The 16563-nt window shown below is 40.5% G+C and overlaps 1 protein-coding gene across 1 annotated transcript in view; it reads right to left on the reverse strand.

Moving 5' to 3' along the window:
- LOC107694219 (uncharacterized) overlaps window positions 1-16563 on the reverse strand; it is a 35574-nt gene that overhangs the window by 16610 nt on the left and 2401 nt on the right. Inside the window, 5 exon segments of the mRNA XM_016493856.1 lie at window positions 4955-4977; window positions 4980-5095; window positions 5573-5667; window positions 11012-11103; window positions 11106-11263. Coding sequence (XP_016349342.1) covers window positions 4955-4977; window positions 4980-5095; window positions 5573-5667; window positions 11012-11103; window positions 11106-11263 — 484 coding nt within the window.

A 16563-nucleotide genomic window follows, 5' to 3' on the forward strand; every position in this document is an offset into this window, starting at 1 on the left:
ATTGACTGTTGTTTTAGCAATACAATACCTCGGGCTCTGTTGCATCGGAGATACAATCAGTTGAAGTTGTTGCCTGAAAACAAATTAATTTTGTTTGGTCACGGTGGGATAAAATGATATTAAAAACCTGATATTCTCAAAAATCCCTGTTGTGCTGCATCGTTAAACAATGTTCACTGACTTACTGACCAACCAATTTGTTCCTTCTGTTTTACATTATGAGCGAACGAGAGAGAGAGAGAGATTACAGAATCTATATGAGTTTAAACATGTGGACTCAATTTCAAACTCCCAGCTGCAATTGTTTTGACAGCTGACCGTGTGCAATATGTTCGGATAAAATTAAAAGAAACATCCATCTCTGATAGAACCAACGTCCAGCCAGTTATGTGGAAAACAAGCGCTGTATAAAAACAATCATAGTGCTGCCATGTTTTCAGAGCATGTGAGTGAACAAACTCTTGCTCACTTGCTAAGATTGCATTTTTACTGATTACCCATCCATCGTAGAATCCTGACTTAAGCGTGACCATAAAAAAAGCGTTAAATGTGATACAAGCTAAATAAACACAGCAAAACAATAAATTAGCCAAGAACAATCCGAGTGTCTTCCACGCAAATCCAGACTAGTATCTCTCTCCTCCCAAACCATTGTGTGACTGCAACATTTTCACACATTGCTGCCCACCAAAAGCCGTTGACCTTTTCTGCATGGCAGGCGTGTCCCCTCTGCAGTCATGTCATATTGAGCTCTATTGTGTGGCTGTGCCGCTGTAGCCCGGGGCCCTGCAGCCTATGTGCACTGTCCACTAATAGCCTCCTGTAATTGAAGAAGCGGCTTTTAGAACTAATGCAAGCAAACAGGCCAGCAGAGTATAGGGGGTAGGGCTGCAGGTGCCTTCCTGTGACCCTTCCCATATCTGGGCAGATTCTGGACAGCTTCCCCCTTCGTTCCAGTGTTTATGTTCCTGTTTTGGGTGCTTTTCCAGGGCTTTTTCAGGCCCATTGTTGCCTGACAGTGTCTCCGGAGCTTGCCGGTCATGGCCCGCTAGTCAGCTTTTTTAGGTGAGAACTAAAGCTGATAGATTTTAGGAAAAGCCATAAATTGTGTATGCGACTAAGCTGAATATATTTAAAAAATGTAAAACAAATGATTCATTCACTAATTTATTACATTTATTAAACCATTGTGCTAGCGATGTCAAGGTCTTGAGTATGATTCCTAGGAAATGCAGGATAATTTAACAGTGACACTGAAGTACTCAAAATAATCTTCAAAATTCTGCTTACTGTAATGCATATGGAAGTTTTACATTTTTAGTAAATGGATTTGTATTAAATTTGCAGCAATTTAGTAATACAGTGCTTTTAAATTGTAATACTGAAATATAGATTATTGTTTAAATGTTTGGGGTCAGTAAGAATTTGTCATTGTTTTTAAAAGTAGTCTTTGTAAGGCTGCATGTAGTTGTTTCTGTCATATCAAAAATACAACACAATTTAACAGTTTAACAGTTATATTGAAATACACTGAAAATATATTTTATTCCTGTGATGGCAATAAATACATAATTGTGTGTGAATTGCCTATTTCTTAATCAAATTTACATGCAGAAAGAAATATTTGAATAAAAGCTAAATAATAAATATGATGTTATCTGGGTTTTCTGTCTCTTAAATATTACATATAGGTGATAATATTTCATAATATGTATATGTAATATTATTTTTAATAATATATTATCTTTAATAATAATATTTAGCAATATTTATTTGAACAAAGGCAACTGCAGAGCGAGCAAGTTTGGAGCAAGTAATTTTATTAATTTTCTGTCACAGAGTTGGACTAAAGCAACAGCATGAAAAGGTCCCAAGTAACTCTGTCTTAATAATTATAGATGGAGAGACAGAGAGATGAGTGGTGGGGGCACACAGGAAGAGAAGGACAATCTGCTTGTCGTTAGATCTTCAATGTGTGTGTTCTCCATCCTGCGACAGGTTTGGCCCCCTGTCAGTTGTTTTGCAAAGCACCAAGGGTGTTCCCTAAATTCAGCCCGTGGAAAGACATTACTGAGACATGTGGAGACAAATAGCATGACAGAGCGCAAATCTCGATGCGATTCAGTAGCAAAAACATCTCCAGGGCTATCAGCAGCCATTAGCGTAACGTTCTGGTGAATTACGGTGAAGATTACGGCGACACCGGACTCCTCTGTCACTGTCACACAGCCGGTGACAAAACAGTTTGCGTTACCTGCTTAAGCATGGCAGACATTAGCACCTCCCTTCCAGGTACAGTAATCAAGAAGGTGACGGCATGCAATTAATGAGGTCCATCTGCAGCAGTGCCTATACATAATTAATGAGCTCATTATCTGCACATTTTGACTGTAGGCCCCTTCGCTAGACATACACTCTATAGGAGAACAGTTAGAACATAAAGTCTATGCGGGTGTAATCACCTTCATAGAAATGTTTCTCAGAAAAAGACCCACAACATACGATGTAGCCAACCATACTGAATGTGCTTTTTTAAATGCAAGTGCTTATTTTTATTCAGTGGCCGCTGAATGCTAGTATTCAGTACGTGTTAATAATGTAATAATGCTGATCACATGGCCTAGAAGAAAATAAGCCATAATATGAAGTTAATTAAAGAGCAAAAAATCAGATTAGTTTTTTATGATCACCCATGAAACATACAAAATTTGATAACGATAAAACCAGGCCACGTGCAAAATTATTTATTGTAGGTTGTTTTATCGTAGTGCTTGGAAGAAGAAACTTACATTAATGATGAATTACCCATAACAGTTTTACTTTCAGAACGGTTTCTTTATTCTATAAAGAAAAATGTGCTTCATATTACATGGACACTGATTTTAGGTAAAAAAAAATAAATCAAAGTATACTGAATGTTTATTTTACGTTAGTGTCCGAGTAAAAACCAAGTATATCTGCTAGTGACTTTTATTTATTTATTTATTTATTTTGCTGTTCATTTAAATTATTCTGTAATCTGAAAAAAAAGTTATATGTGTAACATGTATAACAATTGTACAAACATTAGAAAAACACTGCTGTCGCTTTTTGAAGTTTTAAATGCTATCAAATAGTCGCAATACATAAAACAAACTGATTTTTTAATGATAATAAATTACATTTATTCCAATGATGATATTTAGTTGATATTTGATGATATTTAATAATGATTCCCTCAGGGCTGTTGGAAACCCTGAGCTGAGGCCAAGACAAAGCATGTCAGTCTCTGCAACACTGTAATATTCATTTAAAATGATCAGCGCATGCATTGGCCACAGGCATTCATACAATCTGCTAAAACTTTCTAAAGTTCCCAAGCATCCGGTGGCTCTATCTGTACCTGTAAATGTTTTCTACGCTCTCTCCACCCTCATTCTCTGCTAATGAAGGCCTCATGGCCTCTTGTTATTAAAATCACACGTCTTTCCGTGATATTAATTGGGTCCATAATAAGTAATGTGCCGGATTCATTATTTAATTGTGAATGAACATTTGGAATACAGTTTCTGAAATCTATTTTTAATGAAAACTACTACATACTGACCTAATCATATCAAGCATATTCTATCTAATTAAGGATGCAAAAAATCATTAGAGTTGCAAAATATTAGTTTCAGCACTGTCTGGCTGCTCTCTCCCCTCCAACATATATGTTTCTACTGTGTTGATAAATAGTTAATGAGGGACAAATGACAAAAATTTGCATGTAGGCAAATTAGCTTAATAGGGATATGTCTTTGCTGAGTTGGGAAAGTGACCCTTTTTGCATAGAGACATTGCCACAATAATTATGAAATAATGGCCTAGACCGTCTTATTTAAATGAAAAATTGTCAGCCTGAATAATGTAAAAATTGTGAAATGCAATAATCCTACATTTGCATCATGCTGGCAAATGTGTTTAATGCGTTAGCATTTTATCAGTTCAATAATGGCAAATTAGGGCCAATATGAGAGAGGAGGTTATGACTGCAGTTCTAGAATAGAGACCATTCTTGTTGAAAAAAAATCTGCAAGTGTGTTTGCTAAAAGTTAGCTTTTTTCTTAATTTCAATCTAAACAACTGAATCCAATTAGTAGCACCTTCATTACTAAAATTTCCACAGCTGTAGCAGTAATTTTTGAATCTAAAACATAAACAAGGTCATTGCAAAGGGCTGCAAAAATAACATGATTTGCAAAGGTCTACGATTTGAGCTAGGAATTGCAGAATTTCTTTTTAATGACTTGTTTGACAGCCAATAAAATTTCTTCATCAAGAGCACTAAAAGAGGAGTTGCCACCCAAGTTGTGAACTCAGAGTGTGTGTGTGTGTGTGTGTGTGTGTCTTCATGCATGCCAATGTTGATTGAGCGGTCTTTATTCTTAATGAAATATTGCTGGAAATTGATTTCCGTGGATTAATCAAGTCAAATTCCTTTTTGGATAATTAGCCCACCAACTAATTAGACTAGCTAAAAACCTCTGTGACAAATTTTTGGCATTCATAAATGTAACTAAAGAAAACAGAATGATTTGAAATAATAATGTTATATCCTTTGATTCCATTTTATGTTAATTATAATGCATATTAGAAAGCTCAGTGAACAGTTCAATGTGACAGTCCATTTCTGAAAAACATCGCAAAGGCTTTCTTACTCACAAATGCTATGAGCCATCAGACAGACATAAATCTTTTGCAGAGGCAATCTGATGGATTAGTATCAACTAGCATTTTGCCCATCTCCTTTAAAACGACCATTAATCCAATTAAGCGCCTGAGACTTGAGTAGAGCTTTGCAACAGTCAAGCGTTATGTGGCAATGCAGCCCATGGCAGCTGGATCACCTTGATGCAAGAAGATATTCTCTCTCGACCAGTGTTCAGTGCTGGTTGTTACCACTATAAACAGGTTAGAACTTCATCAGACTCACCTTGCGTCTCTCTCCATTGAATTACACACAATGTAATTGAGCTCCTGGTTGGAGGCCTCCATGCCATGTGGAAAGAAAAAAGCTCCCTCAGTGCTGTGGAGCTGCTGGTAGATATCCAATAGTCTCCCATCATTGTGAAGTATGTCAAAAGAAGTAGAATATTAGGAAATGTTAAGCAGAATTGTGAATTTATAGCACCAATCTCAAAAAAAAAAAAAAAAAGACAAAAACACACTATGTATTAAATCCTAATTTGTAACATAACATGCATGAACCAATGGCATTTGGTGTTGTTGATGTTAATCTTGGTCTTCTGCTCTTAAAGTTTACTTTTTTTTTAAATGAACACTAGTTTGAATGATATTTGAGAGACCCCAATGAATATCAACATAATTTTCCATCTGTTCCTCACATAATGTTAGAATTTAGCAACTATTAAGGGGTTTCAATGACATGGAGGGCATGTTAAGATGAACTGATGATCAGTAAACTATTTCTTGGTTTGTCACAAAGTTGCAGGAGAGAAGTTCAGAGTTCAAATGGGTTTTATGCCACCTTGTCACATCCTGGTCATTTTTCTGTCAAGGCTGTTAACGTCTGACAAACAGCTCATCTGACCTTTCCAACAGAGTGAAATTCTGATGAGCTTCAGCTCGGCAGAAAAGCAGGCCTGACCCATCAATGTCAACCGGCAGAACAGAAGCGACTCTAGTCTACGACAGAAGGATCACATAACTGAAAAGGTTTGACACATTTGTTAACTAATTCTGGTATTTTCTTCTCCCCTACATTCTACTCAAGTAAAAGCTGGAATGAACAGACATCTTGGACCTCTAGTGGGTCTTAAGCTTCTGAAGCATATCAAATAAAGCCTCCTCTTTCACTCATCATAGAGAAGGTGCATTGAATGTTGGATTCTAAAATCATACGGTAGTGTAGGAGGCTTGTTTGCTTGTGTTTTTGTGGGAAGGCTGTCTCTTCAGATCATACTTAGATCCTAATGTTCTTCAAAGAAGCTGAGCTTATAGAGGTATCTGAATCTCTGTCTGGTGAGGAAGTTGTGAGTCCTATGACCACTACAGTGTGGTTACTGATATTGTGTCTTCAGGTGGCACCTCCTTAGACATCGCTCATAGTCAGCGCATGAAACAACAGCCGTGAAAACACACAGATCGGCTTCTCTTCAAAACACCTTGACCCTCTACCACGGAAAATAGATTATTCTCGCTCAAAAGGGTAATGAGCACTCCAGAAAATAATAATAATAATAATAATAATAACTTGACATAAGCATGCATGAATATATGACGAACACCCATTAATTTATGATCAAAATGAAAAATACTGTTAGAGTACAGAGTACTGTCAGTATTCTATTATATGCTTAGTACGCATATTAATGTAAACTAACATGCATTCAAAATCTTATTTCCACTTTAAATTGATATGTCTTACTGTATGTCAGGGTTTTATAATAAACTATATAATAAAATATAATGTAGAATCATAATGAACTTCAGTATTTGAAATAAAGATACAAATCAATAATTGGCTAAGGTGACTAAGATGACTAACTTTTTTTTTCCTTGTTGAGGAAGTCACGGTAAGGCTATGCAGAGGGACAGTTGATTCATAGTCATGGGGTCAGGTGATCATTGTGTTGGTGGCAGCCCAGGCATGTTTCAAGGGGACCTGGGCACCAGTGGAGGGTCACCAGGTCTTCTGAAATGAGGCCAACTACATGCCAACTACTTTCAATGGAAAGTAGCTAAAGCCTGCATAAAAAGTTATTAAATGTTGCGTCATACGCTAATTAGCACATTCAGGACATTGTTACGTTGTATTTACATTCTGCCTACTGTCAGCACTTTATATTTGTTTGCTTCTCCCCTACTCTCTGTGGTGACATACTGTATTTTAATACAACCAAATTCCCAATAAAACTGTTTTCATTCATAAATATGTATGTTTCTGTTCTCAGAAAATGGGATGAATATGAAATAGTGACTGGAATCCAGACTACTTCTCTACACTAAAATACTAATTTATATTCAAGAAATCTGACAAATCACCATACACATAAGACAAATACTGTGCTGTACTATTTTGGAAGCAGCAACGTTTTTTTTTTTTTTTTCACTGACACAGCGCACAGCCTTAATTGAATGCGTTGTTCCTCTCAGCCACTCACTGAACCGACCTCGGGCTCGCGGGGAAGTACCAACAAGTCACAGAAACTAAATAAGGTTTGTCCAAGAAGGTCCTGGACTTGTTTCAGTTATTCCCTCTCACATCAATGGCTAGTTGACCATTAGCAGTAGCCTTTGCTGGGTGTTCAAGCACAACATTTTGGCCTAGCTGTCTGGCACAGTCAACACAGTCGGCTTCTATGGAGTAAAAAAAAAGTTGCTAAAGGTGCAGTGGTGGCCTAATGATTAGAGAGTCGGACTTGTAACCCAAAGGTCATGGGCTCGAATCTCAGGTCCAGCAGGGATTGTAGGTGGGGGGAGTGAATGACCAGCACTCTCTTCCACCTTCAATACCACGACTGAGGTGAGACCTTTGAGCAAGGCACCGAACCCCCAACTGCTTCCTGGGCGCCGCAACACATAGCTGCCCACTGCTCCGGGTGTGTATTCACGGTGTGTGTGTGTTCATCACACACATAATAATAATCATTATTATAATATAAGTAACAAACTAACTAAGTTGGCAATACTGATGAGGAGGCAATTAGTCAAATGTAAATTCAAGTTTAATTTCATGTTTACACAAATTCCAGGCTGAGGGAATTAAGAACACCATTTGCACTTGCATTAGCAATCATACTTTAGTATGTTTGTATGTTTTATTAACATTATATTTATTAAAGCAAGAAGGTTGCAAGAAGATTGTTTTCAGAAGACTTCCTGATCTTTCGTAGAAGAGATGGTAACATAAAGGCTGAGAGTGATCTCTCTCACTGACTTCCTCACGCCGATTCAACATGTTCAATCGGCTAAAAAGCCGCAGACAGGATCTGACTAGTGTTGATGTTGCGAATTCTGCGAAACATACAGCAAAAACTGACCTGACAGACGACAGCCCGAATTTGGACAGAGGTCAACTTAGTGTGTCATGCCTTAATATGCTTGCAGTAATAACTAATTGTAGAAGTTCTTAATTCTCTAACAGTGTGATTCTGGGATGGTCATAGCAGGCCTATGATGATGACCCTTCTACTCAATTTCAGAACCAGAGATGTCTCCAACTTTGTCATTCCCTGAAAGGTTATTCCAGTAAACCCTATGATTACTCAATAAGCATGTTCATTGCCTTGCAGGAAAAAAAAAAATTGACAGCCTCAACCAGAAGGACTCCAAGGGACATACCTGCTTGTGTTCTCTTTTTAGTCTTGAGTATGAGTATGGAAGGCTGTCCTAAACCTCCACTGTGGACACTCCATGGCCACTCTAGGCCCAAATCTGGATTCCAAACAAATTAAAGTGAGAATTGTCCATTGCTATTCATCAAACATTTCCAGATGTGCTGTCTGGACATAGCTTCAGGTGCACCTAATCATATGCTTTCAGCAGAACTCTGCAGCTCTTCTCTTAACCACCTGCTCAAAATGTGAGCCTGGGCCTGAGACAACAACACTGTGTCAAAGGGTGACAACACTCCAAAAGGAGGCACATCCTATAAGACACATTTTGAGTTCGTATGAGGGTGATTGTGTGTAGTCAGTGTGATCTTAATGGCACTGGACCATTATCAGTAGAGCCTGCTAACATCCAGCAATAACAGTTATAAGTACATTTCATGTCTTCATCTCTATTATAACTTAAGACATCCAAATACATATTAATGACAGGCGTACAAACAGTCCAATAATGTCCTGAGAATGTGGGCTTCATCCAGTTGTTTCATCTAGCTAACAGTTAAAGGACTGTTCCGATGTTAGATAATGCTAGGAATGAGAAACCAAGACACCCCCATAAACCAGTGGTGCTCAGTCCTGCTCCTGGAGATCGACTCCACAGAGTTCAGTTCCAATCCTGCTTTAAAGTGTTTTAGATACCGAACTCTGAAGGTAGAAGCAGGACTGAACGATCCTACCATTAACCATTTGAAATTGTCTATAACAAAATATTCCTGACAAAATTTCAACACAAAGAAATGTAGGCATCAGGAATCAAACAAAGACCCAGGAGATCTAGAACATTCTTGTATCAATCTACCTCTCAACCAATGAGACTTTCAGCCCGAAAGCCTCTCAACCAACCAGATGTTGAAGAGGAGAACAGTTCATTCACTGTTCACTGCTTTAAAACAGACACTTCAGTTGTGCCACTAGTCACATTTATTTCAAAATAACATGTTCACCAATGGTCCCACATCAAATGTCTGATTGTGTTTATATATTTTCCGACAAACAGAATAAAAAAAAATGCACAACATGCTTTTTTCTGCTTTGCAGGGAGTGAACAATTTTGCTTGCTAAAATGTAATTAAAAACGGATAACAGTTCATTCTATCTATACGTGTAGCCTCAGGCATTATTTTAGAAATAGGTCAGGCACTATGTCAGTGCTTCTCTCCACACAGTGAATAGATGCAGATAACCCATAAAAATGCACAAGCCTACTCACAATCAGACTGCTGGCCTACATTCACACAGCACAGCCACTCTTCAGCTTTAACCCACATTACCCGCACCAACCTTGCCATCCTAGAGCCGTGCACTGGCATGAGATATCACCCGCCTCTACGGCTGACACCTAATATCGTCCATCCAGAGTGGGATAAAAACCCAGCCATTGAGAAATAAGGTGAAAGCTCTTTCTCTGATACCATCCTACACTGATTAGTGAAAAATCAGCTTGTTACAGTTTTGGGTCCTTTGTTTTAATTCCAGTTCTTAAAGCTACAGTCTGTGTGATTATATACCTAAATATTCAAAACAGGGATGGTACATGAAAATAAATCCATAAACAGTCGATTCCATAACTATGTCTGACACATGCATTTCATGACTTTTTGGTCCAAAATCAACGGTTTTCCATTTTCGTTAAAATTATTTTGTGCAACATGCTCTTGCCCAGTACCAGCAATTTGAACATTTTTTTTGTATTATAATTGTGCATGATCCTTAGTGGACATTGTTCCAAAACACATCACAATTTAGTTCCTGGCAATATAATCATAAACTCCAATGTTCATTATGTCTGTAATGCATATTAACCCTGTGAAGGTGATTTCAGCTCATCTTCATGTAATTTCTCTGATTATTCATTCTTTAATTTCATGAGAGTATTAAATCAAATTGCATTATATCAACACTTGGCTGTCAGATGATGATAATGAGCAGAAAGCACTTGATAGGGCCTGTTTATGGTGCTTATGTGCTGGTGGACAGGACTTCATTGGCTGGATGTCCCTCAGGGGTTCCCTGTCCAAAAATACACTGCTATAATCTCAGACTCTGAATCGTGTGGACTGCAGTGTTTTGACACTTTTGACACTTCCACCAGGAAGGTCACACACAAACTCTTAAGTTAACAGCAAAAACAACGGCAAAGAGAAAACTGCATTTTGGTTCTTATTGTGAAATTCCATTTCCGAAGATAGACATCATTTATTGCTTGGATGCAGGAGTGCAGGAAAAAAAAAATAAAAATAAATAAAAAATAAAATAAAATATATATATATATATATATATTTTTTTTTTTTTTTTTGTATAAAATTGTCATGCCACGTGTTAGTTTTTAATCCATATTTTATTATTCAGCATTTGTCTATATAATCATACTATTATATTCTGAAATCTATTTCAGAATAGATCCTATGAATGATGATCTTTATGTCTCTACACTTCTGAATGTACAGTGTATTATAATATGTAAACGCCGTTCAACCAAAAATACACCTATAACCCTGAATAATCTTTTCTCTCTACAGTCTGTCTATCCCATCCTTGCCCTCACATTCAGTTTTATTTGTAAAGTGACTTTGCTAAGATAATGTGAAACTTCTATTTACAGTGCAGAAGTGTCCACGTTATTTTAAGTGACTTACCCCCAGGATGGCATCCACAGCGAAGACCGCCAGAGGGTCCAGCACTGTCCACACCACCGCAGCCATGATAAACTTTGACAGGAAGAGAGCGGTGAGCCAAACACTAGCTGACAGCCCCATCTGATCAGGAGCAGCAGTAGCGTAGCTGCATTCAAGGTCAGGGGGCCCAGCAGCACCAGCAGAACCTCCTCCAGGGTAGACAGCAGCGAACCCTGATAGACCAGATTCACCGTGTGCGCACCCAACCCAAATCTGCCCAAAGAGAGACATGATGAGAAGTTGATTTAGCCCACAAAGTAAGATAATCAAGTAATAACAAAGATAAATCTGCATATAACAGTTATTGTGAACTAAAGTAATTCCAAATTATGTGTTGTTGTTAGGCAGGATGTAAAGTAAAATGGAGTTATCTGTTTATAACATATATAGCAATAATGAAAGGGGGAAAAAAGCAAAAATTAAATAAAACTGAAAATCAAACACTGGAAGGGGCGGAATGGTTCTAGATCCTCTTTTAGAGGGGCTTTGACCCCCCTGTCTGTCTAAAACTATAATCACCTATCTGAATGATCAGGCCAGTGCTGCCTCTTAAAAAAAAGTTTATCATATTCAAGTTTTTAAGTCTTGTCATTTTAAACATTCTAGTAATTTAAGCCATTCAAGCACAAGACGGCATGAAAGAGAACGTCCAAGGTTACGTATGTAACCCTAGTTACCTCAGCCTCTTGGTACCCCGGAGGAAACGTGTCACTAACGGGTTCCTCCCCAGAAACTGCTCACCCACATGAGCGTGATGAGCAGCAATAGCAGCCACGTCGACATTTAAAGTGGAGGAGGATAACCCTGTGGCAAATCTCTCTTGCAGAAATTCCAGCACTGGCCCAACAGGGCAATTAACTGGGTCTAACTGAAGGCTGTCACACCATGAAGTGAATAAATGCCACTTAGCAGCGTACGATTTCCTCGTAGTGGGAGCTCTGGACTGGAGGATGGTCTCAACAACCTCAGTTGAGAGACCGGATGCTGTGAGCTGTGCCCCCTCAGGGGCCACACCCAAAGCTTCCACAACTCCGGGCGGGGGAGAAAGATGGTGCCCCCCCAACTGAGAGAGGAGATCCCACCAAACGGGAATCTCCCATGGAGAGTCTTCGAGTAAGGCTACCAGATCCGCAAACCATGGCCGGCCCCACCGGTACGGGGCTACTAATATGAGATCTAATATACTCTTTCCAGAACTCCCGGGAGCAAAGCAATCAGGGGGAAGGCATACAGACGAAGCCTCGGCCACTTCTGTACCATAGCATCCAGCCCCAGTGGAGCTGGATGCGTGAGGGAGAACCACAGGGGACATTGTGAGGTATCTCGAGATGCAAACAAGTCTACCTGGGCTCGACCGAACTTCTTCCAAATCTGCTGCACCACCTCGGTGTGGAGCTTCCATTCCTCGGGCCTCAGCCCCTGCCTCGACAGGATGTCTGATCCCTGACTGAGGTGCCCAGGGATGTACACTTGTACAGTTGATGTGAGAGACCACCGAAGTTTTGTCTGTGCGAACAAGCACATGATGGCCTCTCAGGTCTGGGAGAAATTGCTTCAATGCTCGAAACACGGCCAGCATCTCCAGGCAGTTGATGTGCCACATGAGATGGGGACTTTCCCACAGACCCTGGGCGGAGCGGCCACTCATGACTGCTCCCCAGCCTGTGAGGGAGGCGTTCGTCGTTAGCGTTACGTGACAACATGGAGCCCCCAACACGGGGCCTTGTGACAGGAACCAAGGTTTCTTCCACATATCTAAGGCATGTAAGCATCGCCGCGTGATCTTGATCATGCAAAGCGGGTTACCCCTTGGGGAAAACCCTTTGGTCCTGAGCCACCACTGCAAGGGTCTCATGTACAGCAGGCCAAAAGGTATCACGTTGGATGTACAGTAGGCAAAAAGGTATCTCTATGGACGTAGCTGCCATCAGACCCAGCAGTTTCTGGAACTGCTTCACAGTGAGTGACTGGCCTTCTCTCACTCTCTTGACTGCCGTGAGGATTGACTCGATATGAGCAGGAGACAGACGTGCCTGCATCGTGGTCGAATCCCACACTACGCCCAGTTAAGTGGTCCTCTGTAGTGGAGAAACACACTTTTCTTTGCGTTTAGTCTTAACCCCAACTCTTTCATGTGAGAGAGAACGACATCTCGATCCAGAACCGCTATCTGCTCTGATTGAGCTAGTATCAACCAATCGTCGATGTAATTAAGTATGCGAATGCCCTGGAGTCGCAGAGAAGCCGGAGCAGCATCCACACACTTGGTGAAAGTGCAGGGTGAGCGTGCCAGACTGAACGGAAGAAACCAATATTGGTACGCTTTGCCCCTGAAAGCAAACCTCAGGAACTTCCTGTATTGAGGAAGGATGGATATATGGAAGTATGCGTCCTTCAGATCTATCGTCACAAACCAGTCCTCGGACCTGATTTGAGACACGACCTGTTTGATCGTGATAACCGCATAACCGCACTCATTCAGCCCTATCACATTAGCATAATGGGAAACATCGGGATTGAAGAGGCGGGCAGCGGACAGCTTTTTATGAATCTTGTAGCCTCTTTCTACAGTGTGCAGGACCCAATGAGACACATTTGGCAGAAGCTTCCATGCTGCCAGATGATGTACTAAGGGAACCAGTCTCTCGAGACGGGCCTCTGGTGTATTTAGAGCTGCTAGCTCAGGGCCCTGAAGCGGAGGACCGGCAGGAGACGGCCGATCTAGCTGCTCTAGTGACCTCCTTGGAGGTAGCGAGCCTTTCAGGACCGCTACGTTTCCGGACAGAAGCTGAGAGATACACTCTGGAGATCGATGTGCCCTGAAGCACAGGGGGTGGCAGGGTTAACGGAACAATCTCCTGAGGACACTGAGGAGAGATGGGCACCGTATGCTGAGGTGTAAACCGCTCTTCCCCAGAGGGGCCTGCCCTCAGATGTCCTGACACCCTTATGTCAGGACCTCTTGGCCGAAGCCTTCTTATTGAAAATGACGGTCCTCAGACCCGTCATCTCTTTCGAGGACTTCGACCTGGAGCGCCGCCACCCCTCCTGCTTTTCTTTCTGCTGGGGAGTGCGAGTGGCAACGCTCCGTTTTTGAACTTCACTGTGAGAGGAGCTGGTACACGGCTGGGGCTGATCCCGCTTATCAGCCCCATGAGAGCGGCGAGGGAGAAATCGCTGGAATGCTTGTTTCTTGGCCTCCTGGAACCTGTCGACGACTGTGTTTACAGCGTCGCCGTACAGTCCAGAAGGCAATAGCGGGGCATGCAGGAGAAAGACCCTGTAATTATCGTTTAACTGGGACAGGGTCAGCCACAGATGTTTTCCCATGGCCAACAGGGCTGCCCTCAAACAAGGCAGACTATGGTGGTAAGTCCACAGACTCGTCTCGTTCGGCGCTCGCATCACCCCACTCCTCAGAGGAAGATTACACGAGCGCCGAGCCCTCTCCCAGGGCGGAAGAAACAGTTTCATAACGTGCTTCCGTCCCCTGAGAGTGAGCGCTAGATCTGGCAGGTGAAGAAGAAGAAAAGGACGTGCCCGTCTTCATTCCTTCTGCCAGATCCATCGGCGAACCCCACAATTTAAGGCGCCGCTCTGCCGTGGCAGAGGCGGGACCCAAACCACGGTGAACGCTGGTGAGAGCACCCTCCTCAAACAGTGCTCTTCGGGAGCGGAGCGTCCACATCGAGAGACAAACACAATGCGGACAGTCAGCTCCCTCGAGAGCTGACCGAGTGTGCTCTGCTCCCAAACAAGCAAGGCACAAATTGTGTGTATCCCCACCCGTAATGAAACGAGGGCAGGGAGGAACACACAGCCTGAAACGTTGCTTGGCAGACTCAACATTCTTGCCAGATTTTGCCATTGTATTGCTTAGTACTATGAAAAGGACGTACAACAATAAATATGACGTGACACATATAGATCGCTTACTGAACAACAGAAGCTGCCGCTGTCTCCACCACACGTGCTTTTATACTTCCTGGTCGCTAAATCACGGTGACGTCACCCGGGATTCCCTAGGACGGATTACACACATGTTTCAGAGCGTGGGAACACAGGGATGTTCACAAAGCGTTCTCCGACGCAGCGTGAGTTCCTGAAGGGGAACTCAATGCGGTACTCGCACACTGTGACAAATTGTTTCTGTGTGTGCATATAAAGCCACCTCTCAGACTGGATGCGAGCACCAAATTAAGTTCTCTTCTTGAGCAAATACACACAGAATTATATGTCCAAATGCCCATCTTAATGAATATCAGTGTGAACACATTTGGCTATGTCTTAAGTGAATGTAAACAGTTAAGAAAATATTGGATGTGTGTCAATATAAACAAATCTGTGGATTAGATCTTAAAGTGACAGCAACCACATATACCTTCTGTTTAATATGTTAATAATGTTAATCAATTAACAAAAGAAAAAGAGAGGAATACTCATTGCTATTAACTAAACAACTTCTGTAGCTTTAACAGGTGTTTGTGTATTTACTTCATACAGTAATACAGTTTTCACAAGCACTCTAAAGTACTGTTTATTTAATTACTTTATTTATTTAATTTGTATCTTTGTTCTATTGTATTTATTTGTGCTATTGTTTATATTTAGTTATTTGGTGTATTTTATTATTGACTGCTTACTTGCCTTTAATAATTGAACTTTATATTAGCTAGGCTAGTATTATTATTTGCTTTTATCGTAAACAGGAGTCGAGAACTGTGGAATTCCACTGGTATCCAAACGTTTTGTATTGTAAGGTTACATAGGTCAAAAATAATGAAAGCAATAACTTTACTTATTTATTTAGGCACGGTTAGTGAATGTTTTGGCAGGGCAAGTAAAATATCTGATCTCCTGGCCCAACCAGGCCAGTAGAAAAAAAATCCTTAATGTTGAGTGAGCCCTGAGTGATTTTTATTTTTTTTAGCTAGTTAACAATAATACTTGTTAATAATAACAATATTATGACATATTTTCTGTTCAACCAATAGCCTACATGTGTACCAATTAGAACTTTACTGCAAACTGGTATCATTATATCATTTATAAAATGTTTGTATTGACTTGGTACCAATTTTAGTGGTAGGCTACTTTTGACATACTTTATAGTAATATAGTGGTGCTGATTTACAAAGAGGCAATGGCATCTTGCTACACACTCTCATCAAGGGCTAAGACCCCCAGAGGATGAAATCCTAGAACCGCTCCTGAGCATTCACACCAAAAAAAAAGCAAAAAAAAATAAAAAAGACTTTTTTTTTCCCATAAACTTGCATGTCTTTCCTAATCTACCATCATCTCTCTGTTCATTAATCCCTCTCTAGTGTTACCTGAGAATCTTTTGCACTCTTCATTTCACTTATTCGGCCCATTTCTGCTGTACATGTTCACTACTCCAGCTGTTCTACCATTCTCTCAAGCATTTAAATCGTGTGAAACTTTCCAACACTTACTTTATGTTTATATCTCTTAAAAAAAATAATTTCAAAAAAAAATATATATATATATAC

This window comes from Sinocyclocheilus anshuiensis, unplaced genomic scaffold, assembly GCF_001515605.1.
Source record: "Sinocyclocheilus anshuiensis isolate Anshui unplaced genomic scaffold, SAMN03320099.WGS_v1.1 scaffold2521, whole genome shotgun sequence".
NCBI classification, from domain to species: Eukaryota; Metazoa; Chordata; class Actinopteri; order Cypriniformes; family Cyprinidae; genus Sinocyclocheilus; species Sinocyclocheilus anshuiensis.